This window comes from Etheostoma cragini, chromosome 21 (assembly GCF_013103735.1).
Source record: "Etheostoma cragini isolate CJK2018 chromosome 21, CSU_Ecrag_1.0, whole genome shotgun sequence".
In the NCBI taxonomy this organism is placed as follows: Eukaryota; Metazoa; Chordata; class Actinopteri; order Perciformes; family Percidae; genus Etheostoma; species Etheostoma cragini.
In genome coordinates this window covers 20,222,423-20,242,412 of record NC_048427.1, presented here as the reverse complement: position 1 = coordinate 20,242,412, position 19,990 = coordinate 20,222,423, and the positions used below count along the sequence as shown (strand labels likewise).

General features: G+C 41.5%; 2 protein-coding genes across 2 annotated transcripts in view; one reads left to right on the top strand and one right to left on the bottom strand.

Annotated features, from left to right (window-relative positions):
* Positions 1–8,233, top strand: part of LOC117937154 (ubiquitin carboxyl-terminal hydrolase 22-like) — a 21,198-nt gene extending 12,965 nt beyond the window's left edge. Inside the window, exons 4-12 of the mRNA XM_034860882.1 lie at positions 428–724; positions 830–977; positions 1,659–1,761; positions 3,269–3,427; positions 3,657–3,783; positions 4,153–4,244; positions 4,542–4,604; positions 5,612–5,761; positions 5,869–8,233. Of these exons, the coding sequence (XP_034716773.1) occupies positions 428–724; positions 830–977; positions 1,659–1,761; positions 3,269–3,427; positions 3,657–3,783; positions 4,153–4,244; positions 4,542–4,604; positions 5,612–5,761; positions 5,869–5,911 (1,182 nt within the window). The 3' untranslated portion in view covers positions 5,912–8,233. The remainder of the gene's footprint in view (positions 1–427; positions 725–829; positions 978–1,658; positions 1,762–3,268; positions 3,428–3,656; positions 3,784–4,152; positions 4,245–4,541; positions 4,605–5,611; positions 5,762–5,868) is intronic.
* Positions 8,234–9,018: 785 nt separating this feature from the next.
* Positions 9,019–17,227, bottom strand: LOC117937421 (tumor necrosis factor receptor superfamily member 13B). Its single transcript, XM_034861395.1, has 5 exons — positions 16,972–17,227; positions 14,240–14,374; positions 12,405–12,521; positions 10,591–10,911; positions 9,019–9,493 (listed from the first exon to the last, which is right to left on the bottom strand). Exons 2-5 carry the CDS (start codon positions 14,352–14,354, stop codon positions 9,249–9,251), a joined length of 798 nt encoding a protein of 265 aa, XP_034717286.1. The 5' UTR covers positions 14,355–14,374; positions 16,972–17,227; the 3' UTR covers positions 9,019–9,248.
* Positions 17,228–19,990: the final 2,763 nt, after the last annotated feature.

Here is a 19,990-nt window from a genome sequence, read left to right as displayed (position 1 = left end):
GGTGAACTTTTCATGCCGTGGTCAGAACCACAAAAGGCGGGGGGGGGGGACTTTGTTTCTCCCGCGATGACTCTAGAGTCGGTACTCCCGCCGAAACTAATTGCCGTCACACTCATTCGCCCTACCACACGCTCCCCGTGCGCACACACACACACGCTGGCCCTGCTGTTCACAAGTATAAAATTGAGGCAACTGTCTCTCCTCCTCCTCCTCCTCCTCCTCCTCCTCCCTCTCTGTCTTTCCTTAGCTCGTACTCTCTGTCCTCCATATTTTGTTTTCTTTGTCCCCACCTTGCCCCTCCCTGGGGTCCTGTCCAAGAATAACCTTTCTGTCCACCAGCCAAATCTCTAGGGACTGTTCAAATTTTACCAGCCACTCAATAGATATGTATTGTTTTCTTGGCAGGTAAGTGAAGCAGGTCTACCAGCCACTTGCATGTTTTACCTGCATTTGGCTGGTAGCTCATTTTGGACTCTGCCTCCACCCATCCATCCGGGCTCTTTGTCTAATCTTTTTGTTTTCCTGCTTCTTATTCTTGTATCCCTCTGAACCCGCAGGCCTGCGCGGTCTAATAAACCTGGGCAACACGTGCTTCATGAACTGCATCGTCCAGGCGCTGACACACACCCCGCTGTTGCGTGACTTCTTCCTGTCCGACCGACACAAGTGCGAGATGCAGAGCAACTCCTGTTTGGTGTGTGAGATGTCGCAACTCTTCCAGGAGGTAACACAGAATTTGTAGGAATGGGTATAAGAGGGGTACAAGGCGTAGAAGGAAACATGTTCTCTCGCTCTCTCTCACCTACTTTATACAACCTTCCTTCTCCAGTTCTACTCAGGTCACCGGTCGCCACACATCCCCTTCCGTCTTCTCCACCTGGTGTGGACCCACGCCCGCCACCTGGCCGGCTACGAGCAGCAGGACGCCCACGAGTTCCTCATCGCAGCGCTGGACGTCCTGCACAGACACTGCAAAGGTGGGACACACATGTTCACAGAGGCAATACATCTGGTTTTGTTTCTTTATTTGCACATGTATGAAACACACAATAGATGGTGGGGGTGGTTAAAGAAATCGAAAATCTTATTTTTCTTTTTTTAGGTCGGGTAGAATCTATCTCCGTTCATCCCGTTTGTTTGTTTGCTGCTTTTATGGCTGTACTAAACAGACATTCTGTCACTCAACAGACATTTCAAACTTATTTCAACTTAGGTCATTTTTGGATTTATTACAGTAAATACATCACATATTGGGCCTTTAAGCTATTAAGTTTGTTATTAATATCTTGACAATGACTTTCAACGTTTTGGGTCTTAATCCATTAGAGTGATGTGGTATTACTATTAAAAAGTATTACATTTGACTTTAAAAATGGCCAAATAACCCTGTAGGAGGAATGGAGGAGGCTTTTAGCTCAGTGTAGCCAGGAGAAGGGCTGGTTGGGTGAGTGGAGCGGATGGGATGAGAAGAGAGAGAGAGGGGGAGAAAGAGAGAGAGAGATAATGCCACAGTGCTGATCTGTCTCAGATCTGCTTGTCTCTCTGCAGTTTAGAAGCAGAGGGTGGCTGAGAAGTTGCACAGCATTGCTTTTAGTGACTGTGTGTGTGTGTGTGCGTGTGCGTGTGTGTGTGTGTGTGTGTGTTTTATATCCACACAGACGACAATGGTAAGAAAGCCAACAACCCCAACCACTGTAACTGCATCATCGACCAAATCTTCACCGGGGGCCTGCAGTCTGACGTCACCTGTCAAGTCTGCCAGTAAGTGTGCTCCTGTGTGAGGTTCTTCCAAAGCAAAAAAATAACAACAACAAAAACGCAACAAATCTTTTAGGCCACAATAGAGACTGAATAAAGGCATTAAAGCTTAAAAACAAACCAAGCCATGCCCTTGTACACTACGGCGGTGTCTTCCAATACAGCTGCATTGTGTGACCAAAATGACACACTTCCCTTCACGCCTCTCGCCATCCTGGATCCAAACGCTTTAATTCCCTGCCGTAAGGTGAACACCACCCCATCCCCCCCCTCCCCTTTTCTCCCCCATCGCTCCCCTTTCCTTCATCAATCAGGCACAAGCACACACACACTGAACTGCTACACTGCAGCAACAGCAAAAGCCTTTCATGGCGTACAAGTCGATCTCTAGCTCCACCCGGTGGTCAATGAAAGTGTCTGCTCTCTCTGCTCCGAGATGCATTTTTTAGGAATATACAGGTTCTGACACACTGCAATGGACGTGGAAGTGAACCAGCAAAACTTGGTTTGCATTGTAATTGACGACATAATAATATAGCATGCTGCCAGCATGTTTCTCTTCTACAGATCCAGACAGAATCATTAAAGCAGGCCACCTTCTCAGTTTGTTCGTGTCTCTTCAATTTTGTTCTTGCAAAATGAGATTGTCAAGCAGACAAACTGACCAACACATATAAAATAAAAGATCCATACTTGGCGTTTGTGTATCGATACAGTGCGATTTAAAGCCAACTTACAGGAAGCGCTGTGCTCTGGCTCAGAGTCTGAAATAGATTCGCTTGCAGACACAAGTGGATCATAATTATCATTTTTAAGCTTACAGTTGAGTACTTCTTTATTAACGTAGCACCACAACAGGCACGCAAAATGTGGATTCTGCTGCCTTGTTTCTGTCAACATCAGAAGAGAAGTTCTCTCTAGGACATGTCTCAAAAAGAAACCCTGCCTGCACAAAGCTTTTTGCTTATTCATGATTTATTCACTTTGTATTCTCCATTTAAAATGTAAGCCTAACATGGTCTTAACTTGTCGTTTTGCTTTTGCTCTAAATGGATCTTGGACCCTGGATTTCCAGAGTAACAAACTGCTTCACTGTTACAAAAACAATGGTGTAGAGCTGCAAAGGTTATTCCATTTGTTGTCAGGCCAATATCATTAGTCTTGTATCCTTAACTGCCTAACTGCACTAAGCTTTAGTGCGCATCTGGGAACGATGTTCAGTGGAAATATCTTCATAGCCCGGATGAGCAAGCTTCTGAGGGTCTGAGCCGCCGTGCCAAGTAGTTGATGTCTCCCTTTTTCCCTTCCCTCTCAGTTATGTCTGTCTGAATTAGGAAAAACTACAAAAAGTGCGGTGTCTTACTGTGCAGGTAACAGCGGGAAGACGTGCTAATCAACACGCAGCAACGCCCTCGAGTCTAGATGAGATATCTGCAGCATGTTTTTAAATCTTCTCAATACAGACTCGCCATCTTGTGTGTGTGTCTCTCTCTCTCTGTCTTTATCATAGCGGTGTCTCGACAACCATAGACCCGTTCTGGGACATCAGCCTGGACCTCCCGGGCTCCTCCACCCCGTTCTGGCCCCTCAGCCCTGGAGGAGACGGCTCTGCACTCAACGGAGAGAGTCACACCACCGGGGCCACAACACTCACAGACTGTCTGCGCAGGTAACTGACATAACCGTGTTTGTCATGTAATTTCATAAATGACAATACATACGCACGGTAGGACTGGACGGTAACTTAAACATATTACCTCAGTTAATATTGTGATACTACACTGCATCCCCCCCCCCAGTCTTTAGCACCCTAAACCTCCCATGAGCCAGCATCCCTTAAAGCACACCCATATACAAACACACACACACTGAAGCTCCTCCTCTCCCATCTACTGTAGGTTCACCAGGCCGGAGCACCTCGGCAGCAGTGCTAAGATCAAGTGCAGCGGTTGCCATAGTTACCAGGAGTCCACCAAGCAGCTGACCATGAAGAAGCTGCCCATCGTGGCCTGCTTTCACCTCAAAGTAAGTGTTATCTTTGGCTGCTACTTTAGTGCTGTGGTTCCTAAACTTTTTCACATCAAGGAGCCCTTACTGACACAAATTAGACCACGGACCCCCCTCTTTGGTCAGATTTTGTCCCAGGGGCCACCCTCTGATAGGATTTTTGCTTTTAGATGTTTTATTAGAGAAAGTGTATGAAAACCCATGACGACCAGAGCACCTTTTTCTCCCATCCCAGAGTGCTGTGTGGACTAGCCAGACCCTCCTTTGCAGCGCTGTGGGGGAGGGTCTGACCATGTGAGACTATTGTGTTACTTATGGATGGAAGGACCCCTGGGGGATGTTGGTTATCAGAGCTGCGTTTTCTAAAAGGAGTTTCTTTGTTTTCAGAGGTTTGAGCATTCAGCCAAACTACGGCGGAAGATCACGACTTATGTCTCCTTCCCGTTGGAGTTGGACATGACCCCCTTCATGGCCTCCAGGTGGGCACAGACTCCAACCATTTCTTCATATCCGTTCAGAGCGCTTTATCTGTTCACACCCCTGTATAATTGATTTGTATTTGGTCACATTTGCGCTGAATAAATGACTGTAGAATGTAGAATAAAGAGGATACAGGAATTGAAAGAAGGATCCGGAGCACAAAACGGCAAGTCCCACTGCAGTAAATGTACTTTGTCCGTTGGACATGAAGACATGCTTTATAAAAGACACTTTGCTGACTCTTGCAGGAACAGTAGTTGCTGTTGTGACTACGTTTGCTCTGCTGTGTGTTTCAGTAAAGAGAGCAGGATGAACGGGCAGTACCAGCAGACCGTGGACCCCTTCAACAATGACAATAAGTAAGTAAGCAGTAAGCACAGGGTTTGGGCGAGTTCTTAAAGTCTTACATTTCAAAATCAGGAGTTGGAAAATTGTGTCTCAAATGAATGATAAACAGTTCTTCACTCCTCAGCTACAGTAGACTGAATATCTGTTGCGACGCTGTTTGTATGCACAAAGACAGAGTCATATATATATATTTTTTTTAACCTTTCTTTTATTCAGGGTGGGTTGGCTGAGAGGAAGCCTCTCTTTTTGCAGGTACGCACATTCATACCTGGAAGCTACCCAGTACAACCACACTCTGATCTGCTGGCCACTGTGCAGCTCCAGTTTAAGGGTCTTGCTCAAAGCCACCTCAGTGGTGGTAATAAGGGAGGGACATCGCCTCTTTGACTTTCCCCACCCATATTTTATCCTTTCTGTTTGGGGATTGAACCGACAACCTCCCATTTACAAGCTCGCTTCTCTAACCTTTAGGCCAATTGCTAACGTGATCAGAAGCTAACCCCATCACCAAAAATCTTGCTTGTGTTTTTACAGTCTGACATGCATATGGCAACATACATGGACGAATGCATCAACAGCATAAATGTAACTTTATTAATCCGGAAAAGGGAAATTACAATTTACACATAGGCCTGAATGACACACAAATGCTCAGTACCTATATATGTCAGTGTGGGGGGGCTGCCCATAGAGTTTGAGGTTCGGGGCCTTGCTCAACCGGCACCTGGCACCTCTCTAGCTAGCAGACCACCACCATACTTTGGTCCGTATAGGGACTTGAACCAGCGACCCTCCGGTTCCCAACCCTACCCAACTCCCTACCGACTGAGCTACCCCCCCCCACAGGTGTATAGACACATAGAAACAACCACATTTACAACAGCAACACTGGATCTATACAGATGGAACGCATTCAACTCAGGTGTGACGTCATTCCCAGCTCCGGCTTCCGAGTTCCAAGGGAAATGAAACGCACTATTAAGCCTCGTCTTCTCTGTCTCTTCCTGTCTGTTTTCAGGTACAGTCTATTTGCAGTAGTGAACCACCAGGGGACACTAGAGAGCGGCCATTACACCACCTTCATCCGCCAGCACAAGGACCAATGGTTCAAATGTGACGACGCCATCATCACCAAGGCCAGCATCAAGGATGTCCTGGATAGTGAAGGGTGAGCCGGTCGCAGAATTGTTGTTGTTTTTTTGGGGGGGGGGTGTTTGCTGTTCCTTTTTATTAGATTTGCTGCAATGTGACTTTATTTTCCTTTCATTTCCCCAGGTACCTCTTGTTTTATCACAAACAGTTCCTGGAGTACGAGTAGTTTCTCTCCACCAGAGCCGACCGCGGGTGGAGACGAGGGATGATGCAAGGATGAGTTGCACGGGAAAAGGTAACAGAGGGACGAGACGGGCATGGAAACGGAAACGCAAGCCTGCCTGAGTCACTCCTTAATTGCAACTCTCACTCGTAACATGGAACCACCCCTTACTCCATACTAGTCTAGTTCCACTCGTACGACATTCAAAAGAGAACTGTGCGCGAGTGTTTAGGAACCAAACAAAATGCGATGAACACGGGATGGAGACATGTATGGGCCCTGATGGGTTATTGTATAAAATGACGTTCACTTGAATTCAAAGGATAAAAGCAGCTGTGATCATCCGCTGTACTGCGAAATCAGCGTGTACTTGAGATCAGGCAAAAGACATACAGCGTCGTATCGCCTTTTTCCACTGTTTTTGTCTGTTTTTACAGACAGATGGACAGAAGGTTATTTTTCAACTTTCATTTATCCGGGGAAGGTTGACTTAATCCCCGATGCTGTTCTTCACCGTGTTTTGTGTTCGCACATCTGCATTTAACAACACCTTAACGTGAAAATATTTGGAGTCACAGCCTTCCACAAGGATTTGAGGCTCTGCTTCAAAGAATTTCTTCATCCTTTTTCATTTGCTTCACCTGAACCTCAACTTCTGGACACAAGCGCACTTGTCTGACACACTCCTCCTAATGACCAAATATTTTAAAGGATGGAAGTTATCATGCTTTTTTTGTTGAGAATGCAAAAAAGCAGAGGAAAAAAAACTAGAGTGACAGTTAATTCCATTTATTACTCGTGAGTTTGTAGTCAGTCAGATACTTATAGGAAACATTGACTTTAACAAGTAGTACGCAAAGGATCTGTTGTTTTCTGCCTCTCATGCTCATTCCAACAGTCCCGGGGGAAAGAAGTGACACGGTGAACATTTTTATACATGCTGTACTGAAATCGTCTGTTACGGTTTTGCATCTTCCCTAAACTCCCGCATTGTTCGCCTGTGTCACTTTGTGCCATCAATCATGTTTTTTTTCTTTTTACACACAAAAGCAAAAATAGTGCCGCTAACAGTCATGGCAAGGCAACACTTCTTTTGAAAGGGTGTGCATAAGACTGACATGACACCGTCATAACAATGATATGACACCTGTCATGAACATGAAGGAGTCTTTTGGATGTTGTGTCATTTGCTACATTGTCTCACTTTTAACGCTAAGTAAGCATTGCTTGAGATGTTTGTGTTGGCGTAATGATGGTAACTCATGAAGCTAAGTAGTTTCTTAAACCTTGATAACTAGGCCCGCCGTGACATATTTTTGACAGCTTATGGTGTCTTGGTTAATGTCAAGTTGACATAACACTGGTTGTTGTCATGGCTCATGTCAAGTTGTCAAACACAAACATCTCAAACAATGCTAACTTTGCATTAAAAGTGTCAAAATGGAAAAAATGACACTCAATAGCCACCAGTCATCAACATTCAAAAAGACTCACTGTCACAGTTACAACTGTGTCATGTCAGTCTTACGCACACCCCTTCATTCAAACACAGTGGAACCCAGTCACGACACTGCTGCTATGGCGGCTTCATTTAATTTTCTTTATTTCCTGTTTAATTTGGCGCTACAGAGTCATATTCTTCATATTCAAGATATATTGTCGCCCTGCTGTTTCAGGTAAATGGCAACAAAAAAGTATGTATAATGGGTCCGAAGCTCGGTCCTGCATTGTTAACCGTCGGCCGCATGTAGCTCTAATTGTGTGTGTGTGTGTGTGTGTGTGTGTGTGTGTGTGTGTGTGTGTGTGTGTGTGTGTGTGCCCGCCCGAGAAGGGGAAAGAAAAGAAAAGCTCAGTGTAGATGTTTGTATAAAATGTGTCATTTTGCATAAAGAGAGAAAAACACAAAGTGCGTATGTGTTACCGTTTGTATGCACGTGTGTCGTGCGTATGTACCGAGTGTCCGTGTACTGAATCAGTACTTGCATTCAGCATGCCGTCTGAGCTGGGTATCACAGTTTGATAGGATCTTTTTTTTTTTTTTTCACATGTTGATGATGTATGTTAAAGTATATGTGTACAGTTTGTATGTAAGAGACAAATTGTGAAACCTCAGAGTGGATTTTCTTCTTCTTTATCGCTGGATCCGGCCACGGGCTCGGAATCAGAAGAAACGTTGAACTCAACCCGGTCGATCATTCCCCACACACACACACAAAGACACACACACACACACACACACACACACACACACACACGTAACTGCTGCAAGAACTGGACACAGTGATAGAAAAAGACACTCAAATAAAGAAAATCTATATCTGTTAACACTTTATGCCTCTTGTTTGTTTCCTTTGATCAGTTAACTCTTGTGTTGTCTTCCTGTCAACCATGCAACTTGTCCTCTGACCCTTTTTTGACGCATTTTTTTTCCACTCCCACCGGATTCACCACTAACATCAACTTTTTAAAACTAGTTTTACACTTCATTTTGGAATTCATAATCAACGCACCTTATTTATATGAAATAACACCAGATTTTTGATTTAGTAAAAGCTGAAATTATGAATTAATTTGACAAATTGTTATGATTACGACTGAAGTAAGGATACGGTTTTGAAACCATTTTTTCTTTTTTTTTAAATTCCAAATAGCGTTCGCATGAAAAAGCCAAATATCAGATGCAGAAAGTTAGAAAACAAGGAGACAACATGAGGGTTAATTTTGTTTCGTAAATGTACATTATTTACTAATATTTAATGGTACTAATAAGTCAACTCATTGCCCCATTTTCAGTTAAACTATTTAAAGGACAATTCCGTCTCGGGTTACCGACCGTTCTCTGGGATATGTTTTCATGCTAATCGAACATGTGTCTCTAGCTTGAAACAAGCTAGCACAAACCGCTGATTAGCTTATAAAGCTAGAGAATAAAAATAAATTGCTATTTTATACCACTAACAAGGCTCAAAATAGCACCACAAACATCATTTCATGTGCATGCCTTCATTGGGGAGTAAAACGTGTTTTTCACATTGAATATGAATGAACCACACAACAGATTTAGAAATATTTCTAGTGGTAAGATGTCCTCTGCTTGAGAGAAGCTCTTATGATACTTATTCATGCAGATGAATTCTCACTGTTGTTGCTTGTTGAGAGGTTGATGGCATTTGTAGATGAGCGTGAAACCCTTTTTTTTCAGTTTCACATCTAAACACACTGCAGTGATGTTGTCCCACAGTCTGATTAAAAAAAAAATCAAATATTCTTGACTATCTTCTCCAAGACCTGGGGACACATTTGGACATTCCAGTAGTCCCGTGGGACAGCTAAATGAGCCTCATCCAACTTCTGCCTCCTGCAACACCTCCAGTCCAGAGTTGTGGAGGTTCTCCTCAGCCCAGACAGGCCCTCCATGGAGGACAGGCTGCTGGTAGAATGAGAAGGGGGCTCTCGTTGGCCTGTCGTTGCCCTGGCCGAGACCTTTCAGATCAGGGAAACAGTGGACGCACACGCAGGTCTCAGTGGGAATGGAGTCATTTGATGGCTCACGGTCTCTGGTGTGGTTTGAATTTGTTACAAAATCTGTGGAAAGATGGAAAGAGTAGTGGGCACACACTGGAGAAAAATGCCATGATATATTTAATACCCTAACCCTAAGTTTTGAAATACAAAAAAAACACAAATACTGAAGAAGAACGGCTAGACTAAACTACTCAGTGCGTTGCCCGAACAGCAGTAACTGGGGCATGTTCTTACCACCGGTTAAGTTAATAACCGGGTTATGCCAGTTTTTTCCCCGTATACATGAGCCGGGCAGAACGACAGGAGTAACTCTACATCCACTAGCTTAGGTAGTTCTCGCCCAACGTACAACTGGTCAGAATAAGGCTTGAATCTTCAGGTTGACCTTTGTCAAAATCACAACAACTGAAAAAGTGTGTCTCCCTGTCCGTGTAGTAATGGGTTTGATTGGTACTACTTGCCATGATGAAGTCCTCAATGGGTTTAAGTATTTAAAGCTTGTTTTGTTGTGTTTTTTAGCGGTTGCTTCCATCTGCTGTGTTGTATTTCTGAGTCATAAACCTCTGCAGCGGAGCGGGGACGTGACGTTATAACCTACAGAGCATGCAAAGACGCGTAACCCGAGCTTACCCTGGTTAAGATGTAAACATGCACGAATACCTCGGTTACTAAAGTACTTATCTAAGTCTGTTAACCGTACTAACGTACTGATTGTGGAAGTTCTCCTGGTGTTCTGATACTGTTCAGATAAACCTCTTTCAAGCATATTGTATTGCTTTTTACACAGCCCCCTTTTGGGTCAAGTACAAAAAGGCAAGCTTCAATAAGCTGCAGGTCGCGTATAATGATTGTTTGCGCGTTCTACTCAGGAAACCATTCTCTGCTTTACTGAGGAATCTGATGTATAAGTGAATTTGTTGCCTGAATTCTTCTTGTAACTGTCATTTCACATCTGATTGACCCGAGGTTCAGTGCTTTGCGATACCAGTCCCCCTTATGGGATTACTGGTATAGCTGTCTTATTTAATTGGTGTCTTTCTTGTGTATCTGTATCTTTTTTGTAGTTGTTGTTGTTGTTGTTGTTTTATGGACCGTGAGTGTAATAGTAATAAAGGCTATCTATGGTAGTCTTTGAAATGTATCCATACTCCACTAACCTTTGGATCTGTGCCCAGGCCGACCACCCTCTTGGCCCTGCTGGACCGCACTCTCCTGGTTGTAGTTAGCCTCCTTGGGTCCTGGTTTGGAGGTTTTGGCCCTTGCTCTCCTCAGTAAGACTGCCGATGCTAGAGACAAGCTAGAGAACAGCAGCAGCATGCACAGAGCCAGCAGGGAGTAGAACAGGATAGTGGAGTCTTCCAGGGCTGTCAGCCCTGAGGACCCTCTGGAATTTGGCACGTGTGAGGGAACTTCAACCAGGAGCTTCTTGGTAGTCACATGAGTTGTCGGAGCTCGGGGGGTAGATGGGAAGGATACCTCTATAAGACAATCAAGACAGAACTGTATGGTGACAAGCATTTTGTTGTTCATTTTATTCCTTTACTGGCAGCTGATAGTAAAGAAAGATCGGGAAACGAATGGAGAAAGAGATAAGGAGTGCCATGCAACAAAGGTCCCTGGCCAAATCACCGTTGTGGCTCATGGTCCGTACCCTCACCCATGGACAACCAACAAGCATCTATCAGACCCTCCGGGATTTTGCAATGTCGCGATCGCGCCAATTCACAAAAATGTAACCAATCTCTGTGACTTTGGTGAAACTCTCATTTTTTACCAATCCCCATAACTTTTTCGCAAATTTCACCATTAACCGGAGTTTCCCAATCCCAGCAGTCCCACGTGCCAGACTCTATAAGTATGTGACGCTGAGAGCAAAAACATGTTTCATTTTTTTTTAAAGAACTATACGCAAAAGAAATCACAACTTTTTTTTGCAACTTTTTTCTGTCTCTCGCAACTTCATTGCAACAAACATACAAAAAATATCCCAATGGGAAACAACAACAAAGCTACATGTTGAAAATGGCTCCTTCAAAAGTTTTTATAGGAAATTTGGATTGTGCAGTAAGGCAGGCCTTCTTTCAGGGATTTACACGGAATATGTTCATGGCATTATCTCTGATTTTGGGAAGGATTAGTGGGGATTGCTGTGCACAAGGACACACAACGATACACTGGTAATAGCAAATGACATTTAACCATGCACTGGATACATGTATCCAGCTAGTTGAAATGGCTCACGTATTGTCTGAACAGTTACCTTCATTTAATATTGCATGTGGTGTTGTCTTTAGTGGGGTGCAAATGTTTTTAGAAACTGTTTTGCAGAGTCACCGTTGCCGCACCCGGAGCTTGGCGCTAGAGCTGATCAACATGTTGATGTTCTATCGATATTGTGATAGTAGACTAGATATCGTCTTATATTTTGAATATTGTAATATGACATAAGTGTTGTCTTTTCCTGGTTTTAAAGGCTTCATAACAGTAAAGTGATGTCATTTTCTGAAATTACCAGGCTGTAACCGTTCTATTATTTGCCTTTACCCACTTAGTCATTATATCCACATCACTGGTGATTATTTATCAAAAATCTCATTGTGTAAATATGTTGTGTAAGCACAAATAGTCAACACCAAAATATCGTTGTGATATCAATATTGAAGTAGTGATATTAGATTTTCTCCATGTCAGCCAGCCCTACTTAGAGCCGCTCAAGACGAATAAGATTGATCCCAGAATGTACTGTATTTGTAGTGTAGTGTACTCCACAACGCTGTTGTCAGGCAATGCGACACTACTACTATTGGTATTCATTTGTAGTTAGTTTGAGATTGACTTCCTTCTTGACCTCGACTCCTGCTTTGAAAACTTTGTCCACTGAGGCCTAATTCAACATTAATGCTTCCAGAAGACAGAGATAGTCAGTAAATAATTGAAGCTGTAGTCCAGACCAGCGGGGGTCAGTACTCACTCTGGCAGTGCTGGGAGCATTCTGCTGGATGACTGCCGCAAATCTTAGTGCACCTCACACACGTCTTCAGCAGTGCATCGTAGTAGTGGCCAAGCAGGGCTTTGCAATGTGCAGACTCTAAGGAAGGAGAAGGAGATATAATAAACAAAATATATATATATATATATATATATATATCCTGTCCATTCAGCATTTAAATGTATATTTCCATTGCTAATTAACTGTTGAATCACCGGGAAATAATCCCTCGAAAACAGGCTACGCCTATATCTCGTTTATTTAAAATATCTTTGACAGCCGGGGCAAATTGAATTGTGTTTGTTGCCCTTGAATGTTGCCTCTGGTCCATCTGGGAACTAATTGTGTGTGTGTGTCAACACATCACCAACATGTGAAATTGCAATGTGAGCGGCAGCCAACGGGGGGTGCATTATATCAGCAAGCAACCGCGACTACACCGCGTCCGCCTTATTTCTGATACAGTGGCGGCAGAAATGTTGCCATGGCGGGCCACCGCTACCAAATCAACATGGAGGAAACACTGTTATGTAATTGTTTAGTTCACTATTTACCCAATGGTAGAAGAAGCATTCAGATCCTTTACTTAAGTTAATGTACTAATACCACACTGTAAAAATACTCCGTTAAAAGTAAAAGTCCTGCATTGAAAATGTGGTTTTTCAAGTTTTCTTAAAGTATTAAAAGTTAAAGTACACAAATGAGAAAAACTCCCCACATTTTAGAAACTGGAAATGATCCAAACGGTTCTGTCAAAGTCTTCACGGCTAATCCTTTTTAGCTGGACTTGTAGATCTATATATTGTCGGGTGGCATAATTTATAATAAAACATTGTATTTAAAAACTACATGTGTTTTGTGTGCAAAAAATCATCATTTTTAAAGTAACTAAAGCTGTCATATTAATGTAGTGGAGTAGAAAGTACCATATTTGTATCTTAAATGTAGCGGAGTAGAAGTAGAAAGTGGCATGAAAAGAAAAGACTCAAGTAAAGTACAAGTACATTAAATGGGTCCTTAAGTACAGTACCCGAGTACAGTTAACCCATTCTCCCATGCATTGGTGTCTAAATGCGGAATACAAACCTCTTTGAAATCGGTCCAGTATTGAGTGAGAAAGCTGTGTGTGCACCGTCCACTAAAAGTTCTGTTTCTGTCAGCGACACGCTCAGGTTGTTATTTTACAACATTCCAACATTATGGAAAGGAACCCTACAGAGATGGATGTCTTTGTTAAAGAGTAAAATCCCTTTTTTTTTAACCAGAAACACCCCTGAAATTGTCAAACCCACCAGACTCTATTTAAATAAACAACACTTTAAGTGTGTATAGAGCCAGCATGTTTCCACATGTAAATGGGTAAAATAAAGGTTTATTAAAAAAAAATCTCAAAGTTGAGTGTTGAAACAATGGAGCCAAGACAGCTTTGATTGATTGTACTCCGCGTCGACTTTGAATGAGATGTGTTTTACGATGATTAAACTACTGTTGGTGGGTTTCGGCGATAGAAATTTCGGGAGTTTAATGTTAACAAAAAGGATCTTTCTCTGTCGGGATCCTTTCCACAATGCTGTCAGAAACTTAGAAGTGGCAAAAACAGCACTTTAGGTGACATTAATTGAAGTTGCACAATTGCCAATTAACACTACATTGTTGCTTCAGTCAGTTAGAAACAAAAACATAAGAAAAATATAGAAGTTGCCCTATAAATATGAGGAAAGTTTTCTTGGCACAACCATGGATTTATGTTTTCCTGTGTGTGTGTGTGTGTGTGTGTGTGTGTGTGTGTGTGTGTGTGTGTGTGTGCGTACACTCACCACAGTAACTGGTGCATTTGGGGATGATGTGTGGCTGCTTGCATTGCATTTGACAGCCAATACATTTTTTGAGCAAAGCATCCCAGTAATGACCCCCATGGCAGCCTCCACCCATCAGGCCTGATGACCCTCACACTGACGAACACAACAGACAACACAGACGTACACAGACAGATAAGTAAAGAGAAAATAGCAGTGGCCAGTGCAGTTATGTGCATCTTGTTGCTATAACAATGTTGTGAAATCTTAGTTCGGTGATTTCTTGTAACTGTGTTTTTATACTACACTGTTCTTAAATGCAATATTCTCTTACATTTTGTCCACAAAGTATAGTCTATTAAATTTCTTTTACAAAGGTCTTAAATTATTTATTGTCATTTTGTAGGATATACCGTAACGTCAAACCAAAATCATTTCTTAATTAGCTATCTTATTTTTTCATGTATTTCTTTATTTTTGTGCTTCCTTATTGAGTTTTGTTGTTGCTCTTTTTACCATTTATTGTGTGTGTGTGTGTGTGTGTGTGTGTGTGTGTTTGTGTGTGTGTGTCTGTGTGTGTGTGTGTGACTTTACAATTGACTCTGTGTTACTTAAATGTTATACGATGGGTAGGTTAGGGTTAGGTGTTCCCAACATGGTGTTTTACTATAAATCCATGGACTTGGTGAGCAACCTCTCGCCCTAAATAGTCGGCATTTACATTGGTATATTAAATATGCAATTCAGAATCAGCTTTAGTAAGAATCAGCTTTACTTGCTAGGTATGAGGACACATACGAGGAATTTTTCGTTGGAGCATCAATCCCACTGAGCATAAACATACAAAACAACCAAAACAGAAATATACACACTAATATATACATACTCTGAACAGAAACAATATAGAGGCATGAGTGCAATGAAGAGTTCAATAATATTATTTAAATGTGGAGCATGGTGCAGAGAATGTGGAGCATAGTGCAAATATATCATAAATATCTATTATAAAGATTATAAAGAAGACAACTTTACAACCACACTCCTGCTCTCCCTCTCACAGATCAGAGACTATATATAGTCGTATAGTATATATAGATATAGAGAATAAGCCAAAAGCTGGCACAACCTCCTCTGATTGGTCAGTTTGTGTTAACCCTTTCCTCGACTGGGTAACAGGTGCATAGCATCGGCGAGAGCAGCACAGGATATTAAACCTGTTTCACGCCCTTTGAACCTGTAAATTGTCTTTCCTCTGTCACTAACTGACAAGTTTGCAAACTCTAACTTGAAGCACTAAAATATTTTTTTCTTTTATGACATTTTTTTAATTTTTTTAAATAATTTTTAGGGGGTCTAAGTTGAAATTTACGGGGGTCTGAAGGGTCTAAAATCACCAATGGTTTTAACAGTGTTATATTTTGAAAGTATTTATTATGTCCCAGAAGCTGCTGAGAGTCAACCTTGTGGTTTGGATGTTATTATCTCACTGTCGTCTGTGTTTATGTACAGGGTTTTTCTCTGATTTATCTCCCTTTCAATACTTTCTTCTACTTCTTCTACACTTACATACTTATTGCAGTACATTGGTGTAACTGTGGAAGATGTGTAGGAAGCAAGTGTGAGCTGCACTACTGCGGGATAGTTTTAGAAAAACGACTGAGGTCTTTCTGGGTAATGTCTTTCTTGCCTGTGCTTTCCTTTGGTTTTGAGACGTTTTTTGAGCAAGCCTTGCAAAGTCTGCACAAAGAGACCAGTGATGGAAAGATGAGCGGCCATCGGCAACACGCCAGGCTTCCAAACTTCCATCCTTTCACAAATCATGTCTTTTTTTTCTCTCACCGCCACAGTCCACTTCGCTCCGTTGAGCACTGAGTCAGCGGACTGTGAAAGACACGCGCTTTAACCCTCCTCCGCCCTCCTCTGCCGTGCTCTACAGTATTTATATCACACCCTGATAATCAGCACTCGGTGTCCTACTCACGCCCCCCCCCCCCCTTCAGATATCATGTACAGTGAGTACAACGTGTTTTTATCACAAACATACATGATGTTTGCCAATATTAAAACAAAATGCTTATTTCCATACAAACCAAAATCATTACTTAGTTAGCTGTCTTCTTCTTTCGTGTATTTATCTATTTTTTTGCTTCCTTATTGAGTTTTGTTGTTGCATTTTTTTACCATTTATCTTTTTCTTTGTGTGTGTGTGTGTGTGTGTGTGTGTGTGTAATTGGACACAGGACTGGGTTCCCAGCAAAGTAAAGGCGTTTCTGTTGATCAAAGAGCTCGCTACGAGCCGCAGAGTACAGTATAGTAGAAAGTGTGGCAACGTTGGCTGTAGTTGTAGGGGTCAAATCTTACCTGGACCACAAATAATGACCCCCAAAATACTGAAAACACCACAGTCAGTTTTCTAATGTTTCCCAGTATGGGTTGAAAGCAAGTAGGGCTGGGTATCACCAATGATTTCACGAGTGGATTCGGATTTACAAGGTCCCTTTTCAGTTACATTTCCACTTCATTTAAATAGGTCAGACACAATACCGATTTTTCTTGCATACAGGAGATTCTAAGAGAACTTATGCTGTCAATTTTGACATTATCAATTGAAATCCAGGTGAAAAATAGGTTAATAGGTTGATTTTGTGATTTTATGAATCAATCCCAGATCACTCAAACAAAGATCGACCTCCATTGGAGAATCCATTATTTTGAACCCAGCCCTGAATACAATGTTAGGAGCGGCCACTCACCTGGCGAGATGTAGAAGCGCTGGGGGGACTCCTCGATTTGAAGACCAGAGTGAGAGGGGCCTGTGTTTCAGCAATGGAAGCTCATTTGGGTACCAGCTCTCTGCCTGACCTGGGACTTCCCCCCCCTGTGTGTGTGACACACACACCAAAGTTCGACCAATGCCAGTGCCTTTAAAAAGTCCCACATGAACTTTTGTGTTTCTAAACACTGAATCACAGCAGATGTTCAGTAATTAGGACATTATGACAATAATTAACATTTAAAACCCTATTTCTACCAATGGACAGAAATATCTACAAACATATATATATATATATATATATATATATATGAAGTTCTGGCATGTTTCATGGTCCCTGTGAGTTAAATGGAAGTTTCAGGTCCTGTACTTTGACTTTTGACACCTTTCAGAACAGTTTTTGAGCCTAGAAACAGTAATAAAAATAGACTGATCTCATGGTCCACTTGCTTGTTTTCCCTGAAGTTTTCAGACAGTTTGGGCCTTTCTCAGCAGATGGAGTTCCCTCAATTGTCATGAAGTAGTTTAGTTGTTAACTGACAACAGTTGAAATACTGTAAGAACAAAGCTTTTTCTGGTAAGCTCCCCTCCCATGGTTCTTAAAGTGCTCATATTATGAAAAAAGCTATTTTTCTGGGATTATTTTGTGTCTCTGGTGCTTCCACATGTATACAATATGGAAAAAAAACTATGCATGCTGTTTAAAGTGAGATATAGTGTCTGAATGTGACCTGAAAATCGCATTAAAATGAACATTTTTGTATTAAAGCCATTCTTGTGTAGCTTTAGCTTGACTATATGTTTGGGGTTGTTGCTCAGCCAGAATGTAAGTATTATCCCAATATAATGTAAAATATCAATAGAACACTTGTAGAATAATATTTAAGAATATAAATCTCCTCCCTAGCGGCAGTTTCCTGCAGGTGTCCTTCAGGGTTTTTAAAAACGTACATGTGTACCTCTTTCTACTATGACAAGTCAGAATGTCTCCTCAAAAATTCCCGATTGACTTAAAAGCTTCTCACATAAAGGTTTTGGATTTGAGTCAGCTGTTCTTCTGTTTACCTCGTAACTCAAACGTGGGTTTTTGTTAAAAGGGGACACATACTTATAAAAGAACTTGCTTTGGTTTAATTTGATTCCAGTGTCTTTTCACAAAGTGGCTCCAAAACTATCAATCTTTAACAAGTCATTGTGGTAGAGCCCCCTGACCTGAAGTTAACACACACAGGTTGACCACAGTGACTCACTTTTAACAGCTATTAATGGTTTTTAAAAGATGTGAGTAAACCCACTTTCCAGACATCAGAGTGAAACTGGAGGACAGTTCCGCACCATGTGTTCCACTCTCCACTGAGCACAGACCAGATTTCACGGTTTCATCTCTGCATCACTTGTCATGTCGGCCAGGATCTTTCTGGCCATGTGCAACTTAGTTTTAGACCGAGAGTACACACAACACGGAATTCTGCACCGGCCGATATTAAAGACATGAACCGGACACAACCAGAGGGTCATTTTGATCCAAGTATGGGTACAAAAAAATCTTTAAATTTTTAAATCCTACAAAGCTTTAGTTAAATCCTTAACCCTCATGTGGACCTTGGGTCAAATTTTCCTATATTAATGTTCTACTCAATTGTAATTACCCCAAATACCATGATTGATTCTACCCAGCGCTCTTTGCCAAGTACAAATCTCTACTTTCATTCATTTTGGGTTGTCTTATTTAATTTTATAGCATTTGAAAAAATTGAAGTGGCTTCAAAATAGTGTAAAAGTTGACATGTTCTAGTCTGTGATTATCCTCAACATCTGTTTCTTTCATTTTAGTCTAAATAATTCCTAATTTCTGCTTTTCTAACTCAAACGTTAGGTATAATTTCCTGTAAGTTAGTGTTACGTAATGTTGAAAACGTCCAAAAAAGTGACAAACATCGGAAAAAAAGAGTCAAAAGCGTTGAAAAATGGAACAAAAACGTAAGAATAAGTTAAAAAACGTTGATTAATAAAGCCTCAACAAAAGTGTTAGTTGATTGTCTTTTGTCGGGAAGACAACACAAGGGTTAATCAGTGCAAATTGCTCCATGTGGCATTCAAAAAGAAAATGTTGACCACATATTAACCCTTGGGTTGTCTGTAAAGTATAAAATATTATTATTATAAACTAGTGTTACACTTCTTGCTGGAATTTATGGTCAATAAACCTCATTAATATTAACCTATTCCTCCTTTCTGAGTTTACAAAAATCACAAATAATGAACTATTTGGACTAGCAAATTAAAATCAGAGGATGTGGAGTGGATCCCAGACTGGGATATGTCAACATTTAGTCAGGAAACTGTTTAGAAACCATTTCCGTTTCTCTTTTTAAGTACAATAAAGTTGAATAAACCCCCACAATTTAATGCGAGTAATGATCCAATCCTTCATTTTACTTGCAAAAAGCATCGTATGGAACCATCCAAGTTATTTTTGAGGCATTTTGGTTTAAAGTAATCTGTATTTCTGATACAGAAACTTTGAAAACGGGTTAAATTTGACCCGAGGACAACAAAAGGGGTCAACTATGCTATTAATCTCACACAGTACTTGCTTGCTTACTGTAATTATTCATGATGTGTTTATGTGACTAGATCAAAGTGGGTAAAGCAAAGAGAGGACATCAGAAAAGAAGAGAACCCAAAGTTCGAGAACACAAAGCACTTGAATTGAAGCTTTAGGTTTCACACAACTTAATCACAAGGAGGCTTTGCTGTGCAGCTTGTAGAAGATGAATGAAATTCTGGGGTTACAAGTCGTTCAAGGAGTTAGTTTTTCTTTCTTTTTTCTTTTTTAATACATATGATTTTGGTTCTGCCTTGTGACATTTTAGGCAGAATGCATGGGATTTGTCCGTTGCGGAGCTTAGCGCCATGACGGATGTGATTGGTTTAAAGAAATCCAATAAACTAGAGTACTTTTTTCTCCCATCCCTGAATGCGGTGTGGACTAACCA

What these genes read in the sequence shown, in the direction of transcription:
- LOC117937421 (XM_034861395.1), bottom strand. Translation starts at nt 14,354, where the DNA reads ATGGGTGGAGGCTGCCATGGGGGTCATTACTGGGATGCTTTGCTCAAA. An exon ending in ATGCTCCCAGCACTGCCAGA is followed by an intron (nt 10,912 to 12,404) that starts GTGAGTACTGAC and finishes ATTGTCTTATAG; the next exon opens with AGGTATCCTTCCCATCTACC. An exon ending in GCCTGGGCACAGATCCAAAG is followed by an intron (nt 9,494 to 10,590) that starts GTTAGTGGAGTA and finishes ATCTTTCCACAG; the next exon opens with ATTTTGTAACAAATTCAAAC.